Genomic DNA, 27,026 nt, shown 5'->3' with positions numbered 1-27,026 from the left:
AAATTGGTATTCAGACATCCACCAAAAGGACTAATGTCCATTTTCATAGCATGAATGATTTTTGAGCTCAAGGATTCTTTAGGAAGAATCTATGGGCAGAGTGGATGACATAAAATCAATGGACATACAATAATACTGTTACTGTTACAATAAATTACAACAGGGAATATATAAGATTTAACACATTTCTCATCTTCACTAAATAACCATGAGACCTCAGATAGCATAAACCTCTATAAAATTAGGAGCAGAATGAGCATGAAGCCCAGATTTGTTCACGATGTCGCAGACTTGCAGTCACAAGGTTGCTTTACGTCGTTCACTGCCCTACACAATCAGCTCAGCAACCTTATCTGACAACCCATCAACAGCCTCGTCCCCGCAATCAGAGATAGAGTCCTGTTGTAATACACCATTAAAGCTAAACAATACTGGTAAATCTCATATTAAAATTTGAGGCAAATAAGAATGGAAAAGGTTGCTGTTTTCGGGTTCTACATTAGAGATGAGGGCTACCAATTTACAAGATGCTGTTTGGAAGACCGCAATATGCATTTGGAAGTGGGCAGATATTCCAACTAGTAAAGTCAACATTCTAAGTACAAATTCAAGATGATCCACTAATTTGTCAATGCCGAACATCAATTTGAGGTTACATTAGAGATGAGGGCTACCAATTTACAAGATGCTGTTTGGAAGACCGCAATATGCATTTGGAAGTGGGCAGATATTCCAACTAGTAAAGTCAACATTCTAAGTACAAATTCAAGATGATCCACTAATTTGTCAATGCCAGAACATCAATTTGAGGATGTGTAGATTTTATTTGTTTCATAGAATAGAATCGTGAAATACCAGCAGTTGGTTTATGCACAAGTACCTCTTGTTCTGGATCATTTTTCCCCTTGATAGTTACAAACTTGGAAGCACTGATGCTGGCACTCTTCAGATAGCTGCGGGAACTACAATTTGGCATGCTTACACCATTTTCAGTAGTTGATATGGATTCCTGCTCACCTTCATGTGACCTTGGAGGGCTTTCAAGGGTAGTGCGAGCGACAGAAGCCGCACTCCTCTTCTCATAATCATTATTTTGATCAGGAACTTCATATTTTGATGCACAAACCCTTTCCCTGTGGCAAAAATATGATAAGAGACATGTCCATAAAATTATTTCAAGATGAGAAACAGGCCAGAAATAGATCAACCAGGACTAAAACCTGCTAATTTCATTTATTAATACCTTGGTAAAGAGGCATGATGACGCTGGAGAGGACTGCTTCTTTCTCCCTTGCCATAGTGCTCCTCAAGATGTGCAAACTGTCGCTTAAACCGATCAACTCCACTATAATCAGAGAATAGCATAAGGTAAAATGTCAAGTCAAGTGTCTTTCATATGATAGAGGTAGACTAGAAGAGAATAAGATTTTAATTTAACTTTCCCTTTTAACAAGGACCTAAAAGGTTAAACCTAAGTTTTAGTGTCCAGATGGGCATAGGGCTTAAATCCTATGCTAAAAGAAAATGCACTCAAGAAACTCCCGAGAGTTTTTTAAAAGCAAATCTGCACCTCCCTATGTTAGCAACAGACACTGCACATGCCGAGATCACCCATTTATGTGTAATTAAAAATTGCATAGCAGATTAAATTTGAATATTTCAGTGTGAATAAACTAGCTCAGAACAAAGAAATCATGAGTGGGCAATTTTATGTACTGAAATACTTGTATTCTTGATAGTAATAAATGTAGAATTGTTTCGTTATTCTTTCATACAAAGGAAATCTACTAAGATTCTTAGGCCTCGTTGACTTCAAAAATAAGATCGATTCTAGAATCGATTCTTTGTTATTTTCAAATTAAGGTCTTTATTTCAGGAATTATTCCTATGTTCACTTATATTCTAGAATAATAGTATAATAATTAATTTTGATGTGATATAAAGTGAAAAGTAAGATGAAAAAAATGTGTTTTTTTTTTATAAATTACTATAAATACCCCTTTGATTTGATATAAAATAGGATTATGGAATAGATATCAAGGGTAAATTAGTAATTGGTTGAAGTGTTGTATAAAATGTAATTTTGATGAATAGTGTCTATACTTTAGAATGGAGTTACTATGATGTTTAGCTGTTATTCTAGAATAATGAGTTGTGTTCTAGAATAAGAAAAAGTAATTGTTGAAGTGAACAGAGGCTTAAGTTGTTGACTAATCATTCCAACATTGCCGTGCCATAAGCACAAAACAAGCGGTGTTGACCGTGTCACAAGCATAGTGTCGTCTCAACCTCACTTCATGACTATGACCTCCTCTATCTCCTTTCTGTCAAACCAAAACCAACCTTCTCGTTTCCATTGGCATCACATAGAACCTTCCTCAGCCTCAACCTCCACCAATCTCCATTTGAACTGAACTCTAAAATGGAGAAGGGAAAGGACATCTTACGACACTAAATGCATATCCAAGAAATAAGTTACAATCCTCAGCTTCAACCTCCACCTACCTCCTTTTGAACTAAACTCTAAAATGGAGAAGGGAAGGGACATCTTACGATACTTAATGCAGATATAAGAAATAAGTTACAATCCGCATTCTTCAAAGTAGATTGCAACTTATTTCTCAAGATCTGCTCTGAGAGTAAGTCAAGATCTGTTAAGAAGAAAGCGAATCATATGAGATAAACTTATCGATCCATAGGAATCATCTTCACCATCCGTAATATAACCTATTCCTCTATAATATGACCTAGGGCTGCAAAAGTTGCCTGAAAATATTAATTTGAGGGAGTGTCCATGGCAACCCTGTGCCCATGCTGGCACCCACTTCCAATGTTTTGGTAACAACAAAGAGTCTGGTATTTGTGCCCCAAAAAGCAACCTCTTACCATCGAATTGTTTGTTGATCAGCTCCAGTTCTTCATATGCTTGGCAGGAAACAGAAAAAGGAAATCACCAAAAAGTCTACCAGTGATATTTTGTTTGTGACTTGAGAACCTCTGAAAGTGTACAGCATAACCTAGAATGCTGAGGGAGATTTTATTGGTGAGGTTCTGAAAAGTGTACCAAGACCAACTCGATAACCAGGGCTTACTGTGTTCTAGTAGCATCTTCAAGAGTTGATAATATAGAAGTCATGGCATATGTCCACATAAACAATGAGAAGAACAATCCAACAGAGTGTTATTTTCACCCAAAAATGTTGCAGTATTAGAATTATAAATTCTTTTCCTCCTTTCCCTTCTTCCAGTCAATCCATTCTTGTTCTATTATTTGTTCCATCCACTATAGTACCTCCATTTTTCTATCAGTAAGGAGTAAGGACTTGGTTGCATTATAATTTAAATTCTGCAATAGAAACTCCCCTTTTCTAATAATATTTCATCTACTTGTTTAGTCTGATATATAACCTTTTTTTCCTTCTTAATCCTTTTAATCTGGTATTCTTTCTGCCCCCAAATGATCTCCACATGAATAAGAGAAAGCACTAAATTAACTGCATGAACCTTGATTTTGGCCCATAAAAGTTGACAACTTTCAACAAGCCAAGTAACAATTTATAACACTACGATCTTACAAAGATTGAATTTTCCCAGTAGGCATATTTCAAGACATAAAAGAAAAAAAGAAAAAAAAGTTACTATCCTGGCATGCAGAGAGGAAGAAATTTATCTAATAGTACCAGAGAACAAATATAACAAGAAATTGGTGTGAACAGAAAACTGTCAGATAGCCTTTGTTAAGAAACTTACAGTTCATCTGATTAAAATTAAAAATTCACCTTGATACATAATATTTGTTCAAAGAAGGGAATTAAAATTGCACCTAGGATACATGAAGCTAGTCTGTTCGCCACCACGAAGATACTCCTGCAGCATCTGCGGATGATACTCTAAAATCTGTTCGTTTTTCCATAAAAACCTCATGATAAGCAAGACATGCAATAGATATAAGGAGGTTGACATTTATCAAAATGCTAAGAGCACTATACCTCTCGGTAAATCAATTCCCTAACATCATCTTTTGTCAATTTCCTTCTCTCAAAATCAAACTCGAGTTTTGAAATGGGTTGTGATGATGGCTCACGATCCACATTAGCAAGACTCCGGAAGTATGGATCAGCTAAAGCCTACAAAATAGCAAGGAAACCCAGCTTCACTGGAAAAGTACAAAAACATATTTGTGCTTCAATCCTGATTATTCAGTTCAGTTACAGTTGTCTCAGCCATTAATGTTACCTCTTCGGCACTAGGTCGATCTTTAGGATCAAAAGCAAGTAACCGCTCAAGTAAGCGGAGAGCAAGTGGATCAGCATTGGGGAATTTCTGCGAGAAAGGAACAGGTGTTTTCTTCCGCATGCTACTTAAATATCTTCTCGCCTTTTCATTTCGAATCTACGGATTTTAAAAGGAAAAATAATGAGAGAATGACAATATACAAAAGGTAATACAAATAATGGTACAAAAAATAGTATAGTGAATTACGTATAAGTTGAACATTCCAGAGAAGTAAAGAGAATCAAGCACAATATCAACTTCTGGTTAAGTAATAACTTTTTATGAGTTTTTATGGCCTACTACAAGCTAGTACTATCTTAACTTCAAGCCTGGCTATTAGCTACAATTATGTTCCAAAAATGGTGCATGTCCGCCTTACCGTAAACTGTTACAATCCATTAATGTCTGTATATTTCGTGTAGGTTATATCTTATCATGCTCAAAACCTTCTGGATTAAGATCATTGATCGTGCTCTTATCCTGTGACTAAGTTCTAATCAAGTATGCTGGTTGTCTGTGTGACTATATGACAGGCATATGATTAATCTCAAGATGATTAGAAAAGAAAGGGCCGATTTTTCGAACCTTGGTCCATATTAGTGCTCAAGAGTAACTAGATTCAAATAGAAGGTGCCACAATGGATTAGAGATGACCAATTAAAATATTAGACGGAAGCAGCGAGGAAAGATATATTGCCCTTTTTGATCGACAAATGTATGAACATAAGAGTTTGTTCATAGCAGCCAGCAGTGAGCTAATATAATCAAAATCACAGATAAAATTTCTTCATGCTGAGTATCCAGACCATGTGGGGAGGAAATAATTCATAGTCAAATTATCTCATGCATCTCATCATAACATCTAGAGCATGGAATTTCCATAACATCTTCTAATCCATCAAAAATAGTTGAAACCTTTCATAGTCCTCCAGTTCATCACTTCATCCAAAATGACTGAACCCTTTCTCCCTTGCCTTCATTTCCCTTTCCTCTCAAAAAGAAAATTCTTATACAAGTAGGAAAAAAAGAAGGCGGAAAACAAGAAAGAAAACAGGATAAATAGACGGTACGCAAAGCACTTAACTGTAAAATAAGGATGCAGGAACTGTGTAATCGCACAATTACATAAATAAATATGGGAGGCTTAAAGTTCGGGAAAAGAAAACATAGACACACCACATTGCAAGCATACCACAGAGAAGAGGTAAGAATCAGGAATATATTCTGTAAAATTGTCTAGACCAGTGAGATGCTTCTCTGAAAATCATAATGGTTATTAAACTTTATATACCCTGTTGTAGACTGATACCTATTAAGCTGATTAGTCATAAGAAAATGTTTCAATGAAACATGTATGGTTGTTTTGTCAATAAAAAATATGGATATATTGACAGCGAACAAACCCTTGCTAATGTTTCGGTAGATGGAGTTCCAAGTAAATCAGTCATCAGATCCAACTGATGCACCACATTCTTGCCAGGAAATAAGGGTCTCCCAGTAAGCATTTCTGCAAAAATGCAACCAATGCTCCACATGTCGATTGCAGGTGTATACTGTAAAATAAAAATGGGATGATTAGAAACCCTGAAAAAATAGCTCGGAACTTCAATAAGTATACCAAAGTTCCTGCAGAAGAAGACTATCTTTAATGTAAAGCATTCTCAATATTGTGCCCTTCAACTGACAATCATAACTGCAAGAACGCATAGGTAGAAATGCCTATACTGATAGTGATATTTATGAATTCTTGAGTGATATACAACAACAAAAGAAAGATCGTGAATGATTACAAGTAGCGTGAATGATTACAAGTAGAGGGTAGGAGCAGTTAATTTGATAATAGGAGAATCTCCCCTGGGACAGGATGCTAATAGCGTCAAACAATTATATTGGTACAACATTATATTATGCACAATTAAAAGTAATATGACAAAAGTGGATGAATGCATGAATCCCTCACTCTACATAATAACAAAAAAAACTTTGCTACCATTTTTGACTATAATAATTGCCAAGATAATAAATTCTTGAATGATGTATAATGACAAAAAGGAAGTCATTATTGATTATAAGAAGAGGATGGAAGCAATTCATATCATAATAGAAAGACTCTCTCCTAAGACAGGATCCTTGTATCATCAAACAATTCCATGACAGAGGCTTCAAATTGATACAGCATTATAATATCCACAATAAAAAGGTATTATGAACAAAGTGGAAGAATAAATGGCCCTCACTCCACAAGAAGGAAAAAAAATATTTGTTGCTGCTCTTTTTGCCATAATCCAATTTGTATATAATAGTTCTGCAGAATTAACCACCCATTGTGGAGATACATTAAGAAAAGATCTTATCAAATGACAACAGTACCATCATGACAAACAATTTTTAATGAACTACCAGCAGGTGATATAGCTCAAAAGTCAGACGTTCTAAATCAACATACCTTGGAGAAAAAAGAGCCACATAATTCAGGGGCACGGTACCACCTTGTTGCTACATAATCCTTGAAAGAAGAAAAAAAATGTAAAATCAATGACAGAAGCAAATAGAAGCGCAAATGAATAACAGACGGGCTGCACGAAGTGAGACAGAAGAAATAATGAACAACCAAAGGATGGACTGGCAACAACTGAAGGACAAGAACAATACTACATCATGAAGAACAACATACAGTCCAAAAAATAGCTGATGGAGCATCATTAAATGATGCACGAGCAAGCCCAAAGTCACAAATCTTCAATCTGCAGTCTGCATTGGCTAGTATATTTTTCGGCTTCAAATCACGATGAAATACATTAGCTGCAAAAGGAGAGAAACAGAACATCACAAATCAATATAATAGAATCAAAAGCTAACAGTATGTAGGTGGAATTGTTGCACATAAATCTTAAATCAACCTGTATGGATATACTTCAGAGCCCGAAGAAGCTGATACAAGAAAAACTGAAAATGTTCAGGCGTAAGGTCGTCATTTGCCTTGATCACTTGATGAAGGTCGGATTCCATCAGCTCAAAAACAACATATATATCCCTAAATTCCCGTCGAGATGGAGGGAGCATAATATGCTTTATCTCCACAATGTCAGGATGCCGAAGCAACCTGAGTAGCTTGATCTCCCTTAAAATGCGAGTTGCATCAGAGACATGCTCGAATACATCGTTGATCTTCTTGATTGCCACTCTCTCGCCGGTGTGGGTGTCGATGGCAGCTCCGACAACCCCATAGCTTCCTTTGCCAATCACCTCTTGAATTTGGTACTGGCTCGCTTCTCCATACTCGGTGAAGAACTCGTTATCAAGCATGCTCTGAAAAATTACAGTTTGAAGTGTGAAAAAACTGGTAAAAGCTATGCAGTGTGTACATAAATAAAATCTAAATATTCCAACGAAACAGAGGTCACTGGCTGATGAGCAAATTCCGCAAGAAAAAGAAAGCTAATCTAACAGAAGAGTTAAAGGAAAGGAGAAATTTTAGTTACTTGTAACAAGTAAATTAGAAAGGTGAGGAGGAGGAAAGACCACCGTTGGTAATCCAAAGAGTATAACCCAAAACTTTATATCTGATCCGGAGGAAATACAGATACACTCAGTTATGAATGATTTCTATCCTTTGGCTAGACCAGGAGATAAGAAAATAATCCCGAACCCACCGAATCAAAAGAGACCAATAAAAGTCAAACTTTTCACCGAAAAAGATAAATAAAAGCACAGATCATCTTAGAAAACAAAACCAATGGCATAAAAACGGTTAAATCGGTGACATTCGACCTTTTTGTGAGCGTCGATTGGCGCCATCTTCCGCTTGGGGACACGGATCAACCTGAGGCCGACTAGATCCAAGTCCTCGACGATTAGGAGTCGGTCCTCCCTGCTCTCCTCCTCCTCCTCGTCAGGCTCCAATTCCTCCGGGTCGCGATCGCCGATCAAAGTGGTGGAAGAGGCGGCGCTGCTGCGGGAATCGGTGGTGCGGCGCTGGAACCAACGGCGGACGCCGTCGACGAGAGTCCCTCCCCCCATATAACGGCGGTGGCAGATGCGGCGGCGGCGCGGCGTGTCCTCCGGCCGGGCAATCGCTGCATTGCCCGCCTTCTCCTCCCCCTCTCCTCTCTCCCTCCCCCTCTCTCTCCCTCTCCCTCTCCCTCTCTCTCCTTGCCTGCTTGAGTGGAACAAAGGAGGAGACTCCTGAACAGGAAGTGCGACCGAAAAATAAAGAAGAAGTAGAATAGATATATTTATCGAAGCTTTAATTTAAAATTATTTACCCGAGTTACGCTTAAAATTCAAACTATCTTTTTCTACATTTCTCCCCCTTTACTAAAAGATAATTAAAAATTTTAATTTCTAATTATATACTTTAATAATTTAAATTTAAATTTTAAAAGTGTCAAATAAAATTTTAGTCAAACTACTTCGTTAATAACCGCGAGAGTAAAAAATACAACGCAGTGGGTATTAAAAAACAATTCTGAATGATAAATTCTTCACGTTCTCATATTTTATATTCTTTAGCTATGTGAGTGCATTAATATCCGAGATGACAACATATATATAAAGTTTAATTAGTTTTATTAGATAGTATATAATGGTCAACTGTTCTTATCATGGAATTTTGTCATTTAATGTTAATTTATTTGTGAAATTAGTTTGAGTAGGTCTTTTTATTTCCTATAAAATGCTATATTTTTTTACACATCATTTCTATAAAATTATATTTTCTCTTTATTGCTCTAAAACTATGTGCTTGTAATAAAAGTAATATAAGAGTTGGAATATTCCTTCTTTTTTCTTAAAAGAAAAGTTAAATATACTAAATATACCTTCAAATAGTATCCTGAGATTTTTAAGGATACCTCTGCACATATTTCTTAAATATAAATTATATATATTAATAATTTTACTTATATTTTATTATTTAATTATAAAATATAGTGATTATTTTAAATAAATTTATGTAAGAATTTATATTTAGTTACTGAATGTAAGTAAATATGTTAATTGTTATAAAATTATGCTTAAAAAATATGCATAACTTCTATACATAACTTTTATATAATATTTAATTAAAATATATTTAAGGAGTCCTAACTGAAGCTGATTTTTAAATCTAAAGGGCAAATTTCATAATGTGAAAAATAGGAGCTGATATTAAAAATATACCAGTGGATATATATCTTTTATTATTAATAAAAATTATTGAGCTATAAGATGAGATAGTAGGATTAAATATTACACCAAAATGGTTTAATTTCGATTTTAATTTATCATCTCTTATTTCAAGCTTAACAACTTAACTTTCCTTTGCTGATCTCACCAAATTGCAACCATTAAATTTTAAATTTTTAAATAAAATGAGAGAAAAAGTAAAAATAAATAAATAAATAAATAAAAACAAAGCTTTTTAGGGGATTGGATGACGTGGTCCCAAAAGCAAAGACGTGTGTGCGGCTAGACCAATAATATCGTCCTTTACTGCCACGCGTCCGACGACCGATAGAACCACGAGGGCTGTGGATCGGTGTCCATGAAATGAGCGGCACGATGATCAAGGTCGAAGAACCCGAGGCGCCGCGTGACAACCGGTACCAAAAAGAGAACCAAAAAAAGAAGGACACGTGTCGGTAACGCCCCCTCCCCCACCCCTCATTGAGCATGGGTTCGGAGTAGTCCGGATCTGGTGAAGGTCGTATTTAATTTCCCTCGCAAAATGGTTAAGTGGCGTCCGGAAGAAGCCTTTCCCTTTCCTCTCCTTATTAATTTTGTTTTTATATAATTCAAGAGCCACAAGTCTATACATGGGTTAAGACAGAAGACAACCATTTATAGATATATAAACACTTAAATTAAGCAGCTTACTCTTCTAGGCTTTGAGATATATGCTTCGCTACTAAGACATAGTGCTTAAGACTACGTATTGAGTCATCAATTGAATCGAGTCGAGTCTGAACTGCTAAGCCAATCCAAGCCACTAAACTACTAAACCATTAGATAATTTTTTCCACAATAATTATCGACTAAAGCAAAGGTATCTACAGACTTTACAATAGTTGGTTGATGATCTTTTTAAATTTATTTACGCAAATAGCCTAACTCTCAAACTTGTTATTTAAAAAACCTCCTACGTTAGACACATATATAGTATTTTATATATAATATAAGAAGTACATGTAAATTTAAGAATATGTCAAAAAAAAAAGTTGAAAAGAGAAGATTTGGTTCATATTTATTTTATCCAAATCTAAATTTAATATATTTTTTAGTTTATCATTGATAGATAATACAAATCAAAACATAATCTTTTCTTTCTTCCTCTATATTATTAATACGAATAAAATGCTTTAATGTTATAGGTTTATAATAAAGTTTTTCAGTTGTTTATAAATCATGCAAAAGCTCATGAATTCAATATTTTTCATTTGAGATTATTACGAGGTGGTAGTTAACACGTCAAAAGTTGACCCCTTTTAATGTAAATTTTGAGTAGTAGAATTTAATTTGCTAAGGTGCACTACGTACGTGAGAGTCGGTTCATTAAGTTATTGGTTCAACTAGTGATTTATTAATTGGATCACTATTTTTTTTAAATTTAATATTATATAAATTTGTAAAAATAATTTTAAAATGTTTAAAAAATAGTATAATTCTATATATAATATATGTTCTTTTTTTATATCGATACGATTATTATTCGAAACCTTTTTATACTCCTAAATTTTTTAAGATTTTTTTAAATAATGGGATGGATGTAAAATTTTATTCAATCATTCGATGTGATGAATTTATTGAAAATGTTACGTATGAACTATAGAAAAAATGCATAATTTAATGACGACCTAATACTTAGTCAAAAACATACAACAAAATAGCAATAATGGGAGATGTGGCTTTCCGATTTTTCAATTGAAAGTTTATAAAAGGTGAACTTCATTAATATTATTTACATAATTATAAGCTTGATACATAGCCGATGATTAACTTCATTAATACCATTTAAATAATTACAAGCTTTATATATATATATATATATATAAGATAGAACTACTACTCTTTCAGACGAGCTATACATTTTAACTATCATTAAAAAAATATATTGTATTAAGCCCATATAGTACTGAAAAGATATCGTAATAATCCAGATGTTATTTATGCATAAAAGGCCTAAGGTCGAATAGCTTTGTGGCACACAAAAACATACATAGTCCTATGGTAAACCAAATGAAAGCTATAACGAAGATCATCGACATTCGAATGTCAAAAGGGAGGCTTGTGGCTTCATCGACTGAATTTCTACAACAATTTGTTAAAAATGTAACATGAAAAGATAATTTTAGTTTACTTGATAGCTTATAACTATAAGGATTGAGAGCAAATTCAGTGTGTCAGTTTCTTCCCCTCTAACCAACTCATTATTAAACACACACTACTGCATCAATCATATTTAACAATTATAATTGTGTTAATTACCTAAGCACCAGAGCTTAATTTGACCCTATCCAACCCGATCTTGTAACATAATCGGTCGAATACATTCTGTCACCCCATCCTCCTTCCCTCTCTCCTCTACTTCAACTGAGACGCATGAAACATAAGATGAATGTGGTGTCCTTTCGAAGGGGCGCATGCGGTATGTAAACTGTCCGATCTTTCAACAATTGCAAAAAGACATTTAAAAATGATCGATTAATTTTTTATTCGCCCATAGATATCTACCGCTATGACTACAAGTTAAGGTAAACTCAATCTCTCACATGAAAGTCTAACTCACAGTGATGCTTATCCTACTGAATTTTCATTCTATTACAAGCAACCACCAAATTATCCTCATGAGGGATTTCTCCTCGGCATGGAATACATGTCTAATACGGATTGGCTTGACCTAATTCGAATCAGTTTCTAGATAAAAATTTATATGAAACTTGAGAGTTTTTTTGGTAGATCTAGTCGTTGGATTGATATGAAATTTTGACAAAATGTAGCCCTAGAAAATATCTTTCTAATGAATTTAATTTCCCTTAGATCGGATAGCTAAATTAGAAGATATCTTCGGAAAAATGGATGAAGGTCGGAGAGTAAACTTTGATACCAATATTACGAACCAGATCTAGACTAATCCGGACGTAAAAAAATTATAAAAATTTAGGTAGTGGTAGCCTCAAGAGATAAGGTTCTAATAACTCTAACTTTTATATCGATCGGATGTCTGAATTAAAAGATATAATTAAAATAGTGGAGTAATATCAAAATAGAGCATAACGATAAATATCCAACATTGCGGCGGTCGTCAGAGGGTGGCGGACGACCAAGGGTTATGGTGGACGACCGTATAGTAGAGTGACTCGTGGAGGTGATAGTGGCTTTGGGTTGGATGTAGAATTATGATTTCTAATTTAGATTTACTCCTAGAAGAATAAACAACTATGATTAACTTATATTTCTAGATTATCTTACTCTTGTTCCTATGATAAATTTAAGACTAAAATAATTTCTCAATGCTTGAATGCTTAGATTAATAAAGCCCAGCCCCTCTATATTGAGATGTTATGTACAATGAGTCATACTTGGACTTAGCCTTAAAAACTTATACGACTCAAACTAGGACTTGCCTTAGATGTTTACATGACTTAATTGAACTTGCCTTGTAGCTTACACGACTTAACTAGACTTGCCTAGGGTTTACATAAGAGATAAACAAGAATTAACTAAAAGATAAATAGATTCGATCCATCAAGCCTAATATCTTCATGATTTGATTCGATTAGACTCAGATCGTATCAATGTCGACATCATCCATAATGACATTAAGCCCTCAAATCTCTTGGTAAGCTAACATCAGCCCAACCCATGTAAGATTTAGTTTAAATATATTTTTTGACTTTGAGTCAAGTCGGCTTAGCCTCTCTATATAAATTGTGGAGTGTAGCCTAGTCTAGTATGATGTTGAATTTAAAATTAGTCGAGTCTTTCCCCCATTTCTCTATCCTTCCTCTTCCTTCTCGACCTAGCTTTAACCTAGCCATCGACCTTCCTCCTTCCTAGCTAACAACTACTTTCTCCCATCTAGAAAACCTCTCACTCTCTTTCATCTTCCTCTCCTTTTCCACGTTTAGCCAAAGCTAGATTTGTCTAGGCCAAGATCAACTTCCAAAACCAATTGAGCGGAGCTATTAGCTTCCATCTAGCCAAGCACAACCTCCATCCACTATGAGCCTTCCTTAGCTCTATCGTTACTATCCCTATCACCCTCACCCATATCCATCCCTTCATCACAGTCCCACTATCCTCTCCTCCTAGCCAGCAGTCCAAGACCATCCATACTAGCCCTTCCTAGTGCCTACCACCACTTAGCCGCATCCCATCCTATCTTCACCCGAAGCCCCCACTACCATCGGTCACCCCTTACCTTCTTCTATCCTCACCACTATCCCATAACCCAACTTTGCCCTAGCCTGGCTAAGACCCATCACGAGCCCTTAAAACTACACCACCACTTTTGCTGACTTCACCAACCAAGACTCCAACACAAATTGAGAGAACCTGCTTTATCGAAGCCCTGTTTGCCCTAATCCTCGAGCTAACACTTATCCTAACCCTAGCTAGGATTCTCCCATCTCCAATCATCTCCCACCTTACCTCGCACACATCCCCTTAAACCTTGGATGCGTTTTTACTCTAGTTGATTCTTTTGTCACTCGCTTTGTCCGACCTCGACCTCCTATTTTATTTGAGTTGATCCCTCGTCTAACCCTTCCCACGATCATCTCCATCCTAGTTATCCACTTGCTCCCTCTAGATGAGCACTCCCGAGATGCATCAAACCTACTCAACTCAAGCTTAAGCACACCTAGCTTGTGCACATGACTAATCTAGATCGAGCCACCTCCCCTTTTCCCCCCGATCTAGACTTAGCTCGGGTTGCGTCATTTACTCTCATCTCTCCTTATTTCTAGACATGCACAAGCCTTAGGTGACTGAACTAGCTTGTGTGCACCTAGCCCAAATTTGAGCCACAAACTCCATTCAATTTCACCCTAGCTCATATTTGATCTATCACAATCAATCATTAGGTCGCATCAATACAGACTCATCTCTAAAATATGAAGCATTCAGTTGTTTCTTTGCACTCCAAGATTTGTGATAGTGGCTACAAAACACATCTTAACTAAAAGTAGATGATATAATGTCAAGACAACTAACCTAGTTGACATCCGTGTAAGTGACCAAATTACAAAATAAATCAAAGATAAAGGTTAAAGTGATGAGTCCTTTAATCTATCACAAAATATATTTTACTACTCCAAAATGCTAAACGGTAGGAGGATGCATGAATTGACAAATATTATTGGCACTATCAAATTGATCATATCGAGGAAATGTGAGATACTACAAAGCCCCCAAAAAAGATTTATAATAAATTAGATCAAACATCACGAGCAGCTCCTTGTTCAGGATAGAAAATCCTTACTGACCAAATGCTGACCCACTATCATAGGAATAGAGATAGATTTGTATTTCATCATGTTTGTATGTGCCAAAAGATGTAAAGCATGCTTTCTTTGGTTGAGAAAAAGATCGCTAAAAAGTGTGATATTCAATGCCGAGAAAATAACGAAACTTACGGATGTCTTTCATCGAAAAATTCATCACCAAGATGTGTTGCAAATGCTTGAAGAAAAGAAGAGTTGTTCTGTATGAGTACCATGTCATCAACATAGAGCCATTATCAAATGACATCTTTAGTAGCACGAAAAATAAAGAGTGATGAGTTAGGCTTAGCTACATTGAAAGTCATAAGAAAAAAGAAGTAAACTTGTGGAACTAAGCCCATGGGTTATGTTTGAAATTATAAATTGCCTTGTAAAGTGTGCAAACATAATTTAGAAAATGAGAATCCATAATGCTGGTTTGGGCCCAGTCTGGCTCTAGCTCAAAATGTTAATGGGCAGTACGAGCAAGACGCTCACAACCCGACTCATTACGCTCACCAATCTCTATTAATTTTTAATCTCACATCAGATATTTGGTTTATTGGAGACCATTATATTACTTTTAATTTAGTTGAAAGCTAATGCTCAGCCTGTTATAATATAAACATTTTTTGATAACCCGGTCCATTGTTTATGACGAAAGCCCAATATCTCACGGGTTATTGTGCTGTAATAGCTATACTGGCCCGAATTTTGCCAGGACCGAGTGCGGGCTGTGAAACTCCGTCGGCCGGAAAAGCCCGACCTTGATCACCGCTAGGGATCTCTAAATAGGTCAGATTGATACTGTTCCTTCAACTACTGGAGGGAAGAGAGAGAGAGAGAGAGATGCGGGTGGAGGAGTTGCTTCGATGCCAAATCCAGGAGTGGTATCCTCTCTTCAAAGCCCACACCTTCACCACCTTGTTCCATCCACTACCCGACCCATTCCTCCGCTACCTCCGAGGCCAACCCATGGTTACCACCCAACAAGACCACCAGAATGACGATGATGTCGCTCCCCCTCCCCTCTTCCTCCTCCCTCGCTCCACCACCGGCCGCGATCCCCTCCCTCGCACCACCTCCCACCTTGACCCCGTCTCCCTCCTCGACCCGGATCTCTCCAACCTCTCCGACGACGACGAAGATGACCAGAACGCCCCTTGCTTTCCGGACCTCGAGGCCGCGGTCGAGCGCTCCATCTCCGACCTCGGCGGCGCCGCCTTCCCCAAGCTGAACTGGAGTGCCCCCAAGGACGCCACCTGGATCTCCCCCGACGGCTCCCTCCGCTGCTCCTCCTTCGCTGACGTGGCGCTCCTCCTCCGCTCCTCGGACTCTGTCTCCCATGACCTATCCCACAGCGACGGCGACGGTGACGGCGGCCAAAGTGACGAAAGTAAACCCAATGTTCCCAATGTTCCCCCAATTTACTACCTAGCTCTCCGGGAGTGGGACCCTTCGCTCCGGCCCGAGATGGAGTTCCGCTGCTTCGTCCGCCGCCACCGTCTTGTTGCCGTCTCCCAGCGCGATGTCACTGCCTTCTACCCCGCCCTCCTCGATCGCTGCCTCGAGATCCGCGACGCCATCCGATCCTTCTTCTCCGACGTGGTGGGTCCTCGATTCGGGTGCGAGGACTACACCTTCGACGTCTACTACTACGTGTCGAAGCGCAGGGGTCGTGGAAAGGTAAAACTTGTCGACTTCAACCCTTGGGGCGCGTTCACGCTTCCTCTGCTCTTCTCGTGGGAGGAGCTCGAGGAGGACAGAGAAGAGGATGGAGAAGTGGAGTTTAGGGTGGTGGAGAGCCAGTGCGGGGTGCGGCCGGGTTTGAAGACGGCGGTGCCCTACGATTACTTGGATACAGGGGAGGGGAGCGGGTGGGATCAGTTCTTGCGGAGGGCAGACGAGGAGCTCCGGCGGCAGGCACAGCACCCGGATGCCGATTGTTCTTGATCTATAGAATAGGAAGGGGGGATTTTGATCGCTTCTCGAGCTCTACTAAGAGGTGAATTCTTTTCAAGTAGTATACTTTCACTGCTTGTGATTCATACTTGTTGTAGAGATATGCCGTTGGGACTAGTCGTGTACTTTGACTGGGGTCTCTTTATGTGAGATAGCGGCTTTTTTTTTCTGGATTACTTCTCGTTTGGTAGATATGTTTTAGATTTGGAAATGTACAGAAAGTGAACGCTAATCTATTTTAGCTAATGGTCTTCAACATGTTTGAAGGTTAAATTATTGTTTTGGCACTCAAAAAGCATGTGATCCTCTTGTGCTTGAAGCAGCCAATGTTTCCCTAATTTTTGGGTTCTCATAACTTATGGTTTTCATAGCATATACCTGAGTAATGTGATGCTTTATGGGCTGATGCCTAGCAATACTGGTATAAGAATGAATTTGAAATGAATATTGCTTTGTTCCACAGGTTCATCCTGTTTGCTTGTCATTGTGTGTGGATGAGGATTAGTAAACATTGGAGGAGTGAGATATGAATTTCCAGGTTTGTCCAATATAGGTATCTGACTTTAATGAAGAGGAGAGTTAGGTCTTACCAAGAAGGATCAAATATGAGAATAATGAGGGAAATAATGACACAACTTTTTAGAAGAAACACTTCTGTTCATCTGTGGAATAGCATATTAAAGGAGAAGAAAAATGAAGAGAAAAAAAGGCTACATAGATGCCACAACAATAAATTATTGCTTGGTTCATCATAAATCTTCTTAAGTTTCTCATTTCTAGAGATGCTTATTATTTATTATGAAACAGTCTAGAACATGTTTCTAAATTCTTATCCTAAAAGAAGTTACTTTTTTTCTCTTGTAACTCTAGTAGTGCCAATTACCTTCATACACCAAATTCCATAAAGTTGCATCTTCTTGAGTTCCATATCTTCAGCCTGTCTCACAGTTACACAGAGAAACTAAAACTGTCACTATAAGATCATTAAAAAGATCTTGAATGTTACTTTGATTAACAGATCTTGAAATTGCATAAGTGCCCGGTTGTTTTCCTGTTTTGGTTCATCAATATTCTCTCTCTCTCTCTCTCTCTCTCTCTCTCTCTCTCTCTCTCTCTCTCTCTCTTTATTGTTCTTGTGATTCAATGGCATTGGTTTCTTCAACAATCAAAGCCTCCTTTTGATGCAAAAGGTATTATCTGTTAGCAGGCCTTCCAATTATTATCAATTAGACTATCCTTTAGCAGTTGGAGAATAAAGTGTCGTTGATTATTAGCTATTGAAAAGTTGGTAGGACACCCTTAGAACTATTTAACTCCATCCAATCTATTGTCTGTTCTGACTACTTTTCTTGCATTGACTCTGATGAAACCTAGCTGTGCCGTTCTTTGTCTTATTCATTGACTATTATATCTCTACTCCTGTTATTGCTTCTTTGGCCTCTAACATTGTTTCATGTCTTATATCAAATTATTATTTTTCCTTTGATATCTACTTAATAGAACCTCTTCAGGAAAGAAATTGCACAACAGATTAATGGTGTCATGTGAACTTTATGGATGATTAATCTTTGGATGTATGGATAGTTTATTATTGGTTTTTGAGGAATATGTCAGGTATAAATTAGTCTGTGAGGATATCTCATGGGTATATTTTTCAAGAAGCCAATATATATCCAGTGGAACCAAACTAGATTGGACATTGATTCAAAGAGTCAGAAGCTAGCTTGAACTTGAGAGAGAAGAAAGAGTGAACGAGGAGCAAGTGGGATTGGTGAGTATGAACTTCAAGCTCTCTGTTGTAGGAGGCTTAATATAACATGCAACCTGACCTGAAGATATAAAAGGCATTAATGTAGGAGTAAAATTGGTCATTCAGAGTCATCCAAAACCCTTGCTTCAAGGTCACTCAGGGTTTGAGGCTATATCTAGTGCAAATTACATAACTAAATCATGCATGAAATTCTAGTCCTGCAAGAGTGGCTCAATCTTACTTGGATTTTTATTAGTTCAAATTATCTAATTACTTAGCCAATATACAAGTCAATCTTGGGCTTGACTTAACCAAGTTCTATTTCATCATGAAGTCCACCTTTTGGTTTCACCTAGGTTGCACATTACTTCTACTAGGATGAGTTAGTGGCATGTAGAGTTGTAACTAGATTAAATAATTTGCAACGTTGTGTATAACAAGAGGACCTGCAATTATTGTAAGTTCATGTAATTAAGGTTTTGAATCTCAATTTTGGGATTGGGATCGGTTGTTTGTATTTAATCAGACTATTTTTAATTACGTAAAATTTTAAAATTATTTAAAAATATAAAAACTTTCTAAAAATTCAGAAAAATAATAAAAAACAAGAAACTTAAAATTAATCATATATAAAGTTTAAAATTTAAAGAAAAAACTAACTCAAAACTATGATGAATTTTAATTTTAAATTTAAAATTTTTTTAAGCTCGTAAATTACTACTGCATAAAAATAGTGAAGAAAGATATGTCTCTTTTCATTGTTATTTTACAGCAGTAAGAAAATGGGAGTTAAAGAGTAGGTGACAATAAGAGAAGACTAGAAGAGAAATTAGAAAAAAAAAGAACACTCACCTAAGTTGACCAACGGAGTAGTCGAAAGGGCTCACTAGTTGGACTATCAGATGAGCTCGGTAAAGTGTCAGGGGGTGGAAGGAGAGTGCGTGTGAGAGATAGAAGGTAAAACTAAAAACTTGAAAAAAAGCAGCTAAAGACATCAATTACTAATATATCATATGATAAATACATTTTAGATTTAACCTAAATCTTAACAAATTTAGTTTCAACCAATCCAGCCAATACGGTCGAAACTAGCCGGTCCTAGAGTGAAATCAGTCATTAATTAGGATCTGGATCATTTTGATCCAGATCAATCGATCTGACTCGGGATTGGCTGATTTTGGGAACCAAGCATGTAATTGACCTAATGAGACAACATGATCAAGACATGAAACAACTCTTTTGGTTGCTTTATTCTAGGATAACAATTAAAATTGGTGTTTGGGAGTCGATGTGCTTGCAGGCCAAGTAAAGTCCAACTAGGACTTTTCTACTAGAGTATGTGAGGAAGGTGCAGGTAATGTGTGACATGCATGTGTGGGGACTTCACTCTTTTGGGTGTATGAATTAACTTGGGTTTTAGGTATCAATTCTAATTATCACGATATATATTACCCACATGCTGGGAAATTTCAATGGATGGAATGCTCTAAGGGCTGATTAGCTTCAGGTTCAGAAGTGGTGATACACTAGCAGTGTTTAGAATTCCAGAACATAGATCGTTGATATTTAGTCACTATGGTTTATCTTATGTAAAGAAAAAAAATATGTAAGTCCAGAATTGGCTACTAGGAAACACGAATACTTACATGCTTTCGATGTATCCATATTGGACACTGTATTGGATGCAATACTCGTCGGATACAGTACTCATTGAATATGATACTTATCGGAACTTCCTGATATATATCAAATATTTTCTTTGATATTTTTGCAGTTCAACTTAATATGAGTCCAAATGAAGGAGACTATTACTTTCATTTCTTATCATATCTAGAACATTTTTTTTGTGAACAGAGGCATGGTTCATACATTTGCAAAAGGCCTAATTAGAAAATCATGTTATGGATGGTAGTTCTTTTTAATGGACAGATTGGAGGTCTCAGTACAATAATATATAATTTCTCAATAGAAAAAAACAAGTACAAGTAAACCAATATGTATGTGCAAACATCAATGTATACATATTATTATTACATATATGAGGTACATCTCCTAGACGTACCGTATCCTTATTTTTCAAGAATTGCCATATTCATGTATCAATATTGCATGTGTAACCCGTATCCATATTCATGCTTCATATTCTAGCTAAAATTAGTATTAAGATAGTGAATAACTATCTTGCGAAGTTAATTGTTGTGAATTCTGATTATGTATGTATGGTAATATGTATCATAGAAGAATTGCTTGGTATCCAATATAAAAAAGAGAAAGGAGGAAGAAACTTTATTTTACATGGAAATGATTGCGCTGACATTCTCAGTTCAACCATCTGCCGTGCAACACTCCAGCATAGTAAATCTCTGCTTTTCCATTACTAATTCCTAACAGAAGAGAAAACAAGGAGGGTGTGTTGGCAGTGACAGGATATCTACTGTATGAGAGGAATGGCAGTGGGTAAATGGAGAGATTGGAAGGGAAGGTTGGGAACAGACATAAGAAAAGGATAGAGATAATAGGGAGAGATTTAGAACTCTGAGTAAACTGTTGAGAGAAGACAATGGAAATTTGGAACAATATGAGTTATAGCTTATTGGCCTTAGACGGTATGGTGTGGTTCAGTCTCACCAGCTTATTACTGTGTTTTCTTGTTGTTTCATCTTCTTTTCCTTCGTTTTTTTTCCTTGTCTTCCATTACTAATTCCAAAGATACATGACTGTTGTTGATTGATTAAGTGCTAGTATATAATTATATATACTTGGCTTTTGGTTGTTCTCCCTGATTATCTCAATTTTCCTGTAATTTTCTTTTTTACATACTCATATATTTATCACACCTGGACCAATTCCTGTTTTAACATGGCTGACATCTGCTCCTGCTTATCCACCTGCTGAACATGTAAAAACACCAGGCCATACTTTTGGTCCATCCTTGCTGTTCAACTGGATGTTGTGAATTCAGATATCTAAAGGGTCGCCTTTTAAACTAAAGTCAGGCTTAACCCCAAGGGGTCATAATGTGTTCTCCCCATAAATTTATTTGCTCTGATGTAGTTAGCATACTTAGATGTCTTATTATACATACTATCAGTAGTCTCTATGCTGGTGTCTTAGTAATGATGTTCTTGCCTTGCAGTATATGTGCTTATTTCGCTTGGATCATCACTTAGAATGTGCAAGGAGGCAAAGAGATTCTCTGCACAAATGAGATGAAGATGGATACGGCCACTTTAAAAAGTTCTACAAGCAGCTCTAAACTGTTCATTTAATTTATCATCTTGGTTTTCGGTTGACTTGATTGCATATATCTCTTCCAAATCTACGCATTTACTTGAGAAGCTACTGCAAAATATAGAGCTTATTGCTTGTAAATTTTGCCGATCAATTCATAAACTTATTGCAAGTCTTCCTATTACTGCCCCCATTATGGACCTCCTTAATTTGATGGATATGCAGCATTAGTCCATCTACGCACCTTTCCTGATTGTGGATTTTATGAACAGGAATTACGTACATGCTAGTTTACATGATTCTTGTCAAATGCTCTTTCTTTAGGAGCTACAGTAATCTTTTTGGATTAGATAGTTATTCTGGTGAAGAAGTTCTAGTATAATAGTATAAGTAAATAACCACGCAGGCATATATTACTCTTTCATATAATATTTTAATGTTTTATTAGTTATTAATTTACTATCGTAAGGATATTAACTATCATTTTAATCGGTCTCCCTTTTCTTTCTCCTCTCTATTTTTCATCCATTTATGATAGTATAAGAAATTATAACAATTATACTAATATTGGTCTTATTCTAATTGTGAAGTAGGCTAAATATAAAAGGCCCCCTTTTGGGGGGCCATGGACAGTGGAATTTGATTCAAGAACAAAACCTTTTTTTTTATTTTTTATTCGTGAATACATCAACCAAGCAGTGCATGCAATTATCTGAAACACTGATCCCTTTGTCAAAATGTAGTTTTATCTGTGCCTTCTTATCTGATTCGAAACACACCAATAGCTAGCAGACTGGTATTTACTAAGACGATTTCTTTTGATGCAGAAGTTAATCCTCCTCCTCCTCCTTTATCCAGCCATGTTCTACTACGCATAATTTAATTATTCGCCAATCAAACTGAACCCAAATGGCAACTTTATTTTGTTCCATCTTCCAGAACAAAATGGCGGCGAGAGCCAGTACTTGGATTCCCTCATTAATATCTTTTCTCATGTCCACCACCATCTCAGAGTTCTTGAAGGAAAAGAACTCATAATTCCATTTAATTAGAGGTTGAGTTTTAGGGATTCCCGCGTGGCCTTCACTTAGCTATTGGATGCTACCAGCCTAACAAGCTGACATTCTTGAAACAAATCCATTAATTAAGCCTTCTTCTTCTGATCTACTTGCACAGCTGCATGCATTCATTTGCTCTTATGGCGTCATACATACAATCACTTCCATTTCTTGATGCCTAAACCCAAAGTCAAGGATTTAAATATCACCTGACATGCTGCCCACTTATCAAGTGATGATCATTTAATACATGTTAACCTAAATTAAACTAACAGCTAAAGAAATCTTAGTGTTTCCATCATTAAATATGGTTGCCAGTTTAAGAAGTTTGTCTGATTAATGCAAACTAAGATCAGTAAAGAATGATATGAGCCTGACTGGCTTGTATATTTAGGTAGGAATATCAAGGGAATATGCCTGCTTAGATCGAATTTGAAGCTGAAATTTTATGCGATCAGTCTGATCGAAATTGATTCTTTTTCCATAAGACTCGCAGTTTAACCACTTCATTAATAAGACTTGGATCTGATTCTGCATTAAAATTGTTCTTCTAGATCTCATCTCAATCTAGAACCAAAATTTTCAGATAGAATCAGAAACTTTGTGTATAACACCACACTACGTTAAAACTTCAATCTTCATAATATTATTAGAGGCAAGAGAAACCCTTGACAATTAGCAAGTGAGCAATGTCTATGTTAAGGAGAAGACCATCCTCTTGATGGAGTCTCAAAGTGATCCAATTTGAAACTAATATAAGCCTATATATTAATTATGATACAAATAGAATGGAACATGCAGTTTTTACACCTATCTTGAATTCAGCAAGAAATTCAAATTGCTTGATGTGTGGAATCCATAACCACACTTGGCTGAAAGAAAATGAATGGCATGCATGTAATAGGAAATCACTTTATCAATTATAGTTCAATGCTGAAACATATGTCATACTTCTAAGGTATAAGTCATACCTAAAATTTGTACTAATAGATGTGTTCTCAAATAAATCGGCAATAAGAAGCAATTTACCTTAAGGTAAATTATTTGCAATTTGTCAGCAATTCTATCGACGAGTGTTGATCTTCGATTTGACCTGTCTGTAATTGTTTTTTCTTCATTATTTATAACTATTCTCGTTAATACCAGTATTGCGATGTGAAGCTTGTAATAGGAATAACAACAGCAACAACAAATAATAATAATAATAGTAGTGGTAGTAGTAGTTTAATAACATAAAACTAAAAAAACACATATATATTGGGACAAAAACTCTTTCTATATATACAATCTGTCGATATAATAATTGTTTCAAACTTATTAGGACCTTGGAAATTGCACGCCAAAATGAATTCTTGAAATCTTCAGCATTAATTAATTAAGATCGTACAACAAATGTCTATCATCTAAACCTCATGATTAAATTTTTTTTTAACCTAAGCGTCAAGTTACCATTAGAGAAACGTTTATTAATAATCCCTATTCCTACTCATCCAAATCAGTTAATGTATGTGCATGTTGTTCCATGTATAATTCTAAGAAAAATAATTAACATTTTGTCCTTTAAGAGAAGGAAAAGAAAAGAAAAGAAAAAAACAACCTGTTATTTCTTGCAGGATGTTTGCAGAAAAAATTTCAGCTATGCATATATCCAAGTGATCGATAATAAGTGCTTCTAGCTAGTTATGTCTGTACGTCCATTATATATGAACATCTACTTAACGTGACCAAATACACGTACAAGCTAAGAGGAGCTATTTACAATTATATATGTCAGAAATGCCAAAGAACCCTAGCGCTTTAGGGTTTCCAAGAGAGAGACTTACACCCCCTACAACCGAGATGATCAAATGTAGCCGCAATTCTGATGTCTTCTTGTATGTCGACATGGAGAGCAAATAAAGAAAGGATGCATTAAATGCTTAACTCGTATCTTGTCCAGAATTATAACTCTCTCTCTCTCTCTTTCTCTTTCTCTCATAAGTGATAAGGAGAAGTTTACTACAATAATACCACATGTCTCTCAAGGCCACGTGATGTTGTTACTGAGGAGGAGGAGGAGATGAGAGAAGCAATCTTGTATATAGTTTTAGCTTTGGAATCTTAGACGTGGGAGTGCGATAGTTCCGGCGGCCCTTTTGCTCTCTCTCTCTCTCTCTCTCTCTCTCCCTCTCTCTCATCCCTAGCTACATTAATTACCCAAGCTAACAACTCATCACAAACATAAATGCAAGTGTTCTCTAACTCTCCCATGTGGATCTCAGCTCTCTCTCTCTATATATAAGTATAAAGTGGTGAGTTCCATCCCCATGCATTGAGAACAAACACTACTACACCACATCAAGGACTTGTTCCTCCTCCTCCTTCTTCTTCTTCTTCTTCTTTGTTACTCTATTCTCTTCCATGGCCCTTGCGAAAGATCGAACACTAATGAATGATTCGCAAGCCCGATCGATCTACGACCCCGTTCACTTGGACGGGCAAACTATTGTTCCACTTCTTGGCCCTCCTCCCCTCGAACTCTTCGGCTTCAAGAGCAACCATACCTCACAGTTCCAGGAAAGAGACTACTCAAGTGGATTCTCTCCCATCCTTTCCGATCCAAGCAATATTTCATCTACTAGTAGCTTCGTGCTCCGAGCAGTGAATTCTCCATTGCAAGAAGCTCAATCCGGTATGAACTACGCGGTAGTCGCATCGGATAATTGGGCCTATTCGAGCTCCTCGGTTCTTAGCTTCGAGCAACGTGATCAGGAGGAGGGTTGCGCTTTGTGGATCGATAACGTGGATCAAAATTACCGGATGAACCAGTCCTGCGCCGCCGTCGTCGACTCGCAGTTTGTTCAAGATCATCAAAATTGCTTTGATGTGGGCAGTGGATATAGCTTGATGACGACAAGTGACACAAAAGAAGATCGATATGGGGAGGAGCAGTTTGGGTTGTTATACCCGAGCGCAAGCTCCATGGATGGAATTGATCAAGAGAATATGATGCAAGACAAATCCTCACAGAAGCGCCCTTATATGGTAAGTCTATATATGTATAGATACATATAGATCTCTTAGATTTTTCCTATTTTGAGAAAACACTTTATATTGATCAGCGACCTAAATATATCAGATATGAACACTATATGTTTTTGTTGCAGGGTGGTGAGCTGCGAACTCCTAAGAAGCAGTGTGGTGGTATCAATAGGAAGACAAAGGCGAAATCTACTAGTCCATCCAAAGATCCTCAAAGTATTGCAGCCAAGGTGTGTGAAAAATTATCTCTACTGTGTCTAACTATCTTCAATTCTATGAAGTTTTCTATTGGATTTGGACTTCAATTGATCGTGGTTATTGCATGTTATAGAATCGACGCGAGAGGATCAGTGAGAAGCTCAAAGTTCTGCAAGATCTTGTGCCTAATGGAACAAAGGTGAATCTCAACTCCTTATCCAAGATTCAGCTCATTGGCTTTTCAATTGCCTTTGCATTTTACTTGCTCATTCTTATTTCACACCATTGATCTTTTGAGTGAAATTTTAATTTCCATGCGAACTTTCATAGGTTGATTTGGTTACGATGCTCGAGAAGGCCATTAGCTATGTGAAGTTTCTCCAGTTGCAAGTAAAGGTGCTGAGCCATGCAAATTAAAGAAAAAAAATCTTATAGATTCTTCATAATTAGCTACTTATTTTGATGAATGATACTAATGATAGTATCTGATCCCTATATAGGTTTTGGCAACTGATGAGTTCTGGCCTGCACAAGGTGGGAAAGCACCCGAGATTTCGCAAGTGAAGGAGGCCATTGATGCCATCTTATCCTCCCAAAGAGACAGGAAATGAGCTCTTCCATGGAAGAAGACCCAAACAGCTTAAAAGGATGAATCAGAAAAAACTTTAGAAGAAAAAAGAAGGAGATTAGCTTCCTCATGCAAAGAGAAAATAGAAGGCATGTATAATTTGAAGCTTATTTTGAGGGAAAATGAAATGCCTTTCCATTTTCTTCTTTTGCTCTCCATTTGGTACTTTGTAACACTCATGAGATGTAATGGTAACTCGGCTGAATTTTAACAACCCTATAGTCTGGAAAAACAAAATGCCTGTCCCTTTGTTCTACTCTTTGTTGGTCGGGTATATTCACATTCTCAAGAAATTTTGAGAGGCTATTCTCTTCAGAAATCACTCTTAACCTTCTTTTTCTACTCCAATCATAACTTAATAACAAGGTAAAATATAATGAAGATGTATTTTCTTCAAAAGAAAATAAAAGCATGTACTTTGTGTATAGGCTTGACATGCA

The 27,026-nt window shown here is 36.7% G+C and overlaps 3 protein-coding genes across 4 annotated transcripts; 2 read left to right on the top strand and 1 right to left on the bottom strand.

Annotated features, from left to right (window-relative positions):
• Positions 1-17: 17 nt before the first annotated feature.
• On the bottom strand, positions 18-8,407 carry LOC140764924 (mitogen-activated protein kinase 9-like). The gene is made up of 11 exons (XM_073103790.1): positions 8,047-8,407; positions 7,176-7,584; positions 6,950-7,077; positions 6,722-6,781; positions 5,679-5,828; positions 4,237-4,392; positions 3,990-4,127; positions 3,824-3,897; positions 1,244-1,345; positions 881-1,133; positions 18-399 (listed from the first exon to the last, which is right to left on the bottom strand). Exons 1-11 carry the CDS (start codon positions 8,293-8,295, stop codon positions 328-330), a joined length of 1,791 nt encoding a protein of 596 aa, XP_072959891.1. The 5' UTR covers positions 8,296-8,407; the 3' UTR covers positions 18-327.
• A 7,036-nt stretch (positions 8,408-15,443) lies between these two features.
• LOC140764879 (uncharacterized) lies at positions 15,444-21,865 on the top strand. 2 transcript variants are annotated; one of them, XM_073103704.1, is made up of 2 exons: positions 15,444-16,743; positions 21,621-21,865. In XM_073103704.1, exon 1 carries the CDS (start codon positions 15,588-15,590, stop codon positions 16,689-16,691), a length of 1,104 nt encoding a protein of 367 aa, XP_072959805.1. In that variant the 5' UTR covers positions 15,444-15,587; the 3' UTR covers positions 16,692-16,743; positions 21,621-21,865. The 2 variants fall into 2 exon arrangements, with proteins under 2 accessions (XP_072959805.1, XP_072959804.1); XM_073103703.1 differs by having other exon boundaries at positions 21,587-21,865.
• A 3,787-nt stretch (positions 21,866-25,652) lies between these two features.
• On the top strand, positions 25,653-26,664 carry LOC140766128 (transcription factor RHD6-like). The gene is made up of 5 exons (XM_073105569.1): positions 25,653-25,763; positions 25,886-25,990; positions 26,092-26,157; positions 26,289-26,354; positions 26,459-26,664. Exons 1-5 carry the CDS (start codon positions 25,701-25,703, stop codon positions 26,567-26,569), a joined length of 411 nt encoding a protein of 136 aa, XP_072961670.1. The 5' UTR covers positions 25,653-25,700; the 3' UTR covers positions 26,570-26,664.
• The last annotated feature ends 362 nt before the right edge of the window (positions 26,665-27,026 follow it).

This window comes from Typha angustifolia, chromosome 8 (genome assembly GCF_048772165.1).
Source record: "Typha angustifolia cultivar Huaian chromosome 8, ASM4877216v1, whole genome shotgun sequence".
Lineage (NCBI taxonomy): Eukaryota > Viridiplantae > Streptophyta > Magnoliopsida > Poales > Typhaceae > Typha > Typha angustifolia.
This window is presented reverse-complemented; position numbering and strand designations above follow the sequence as displayed.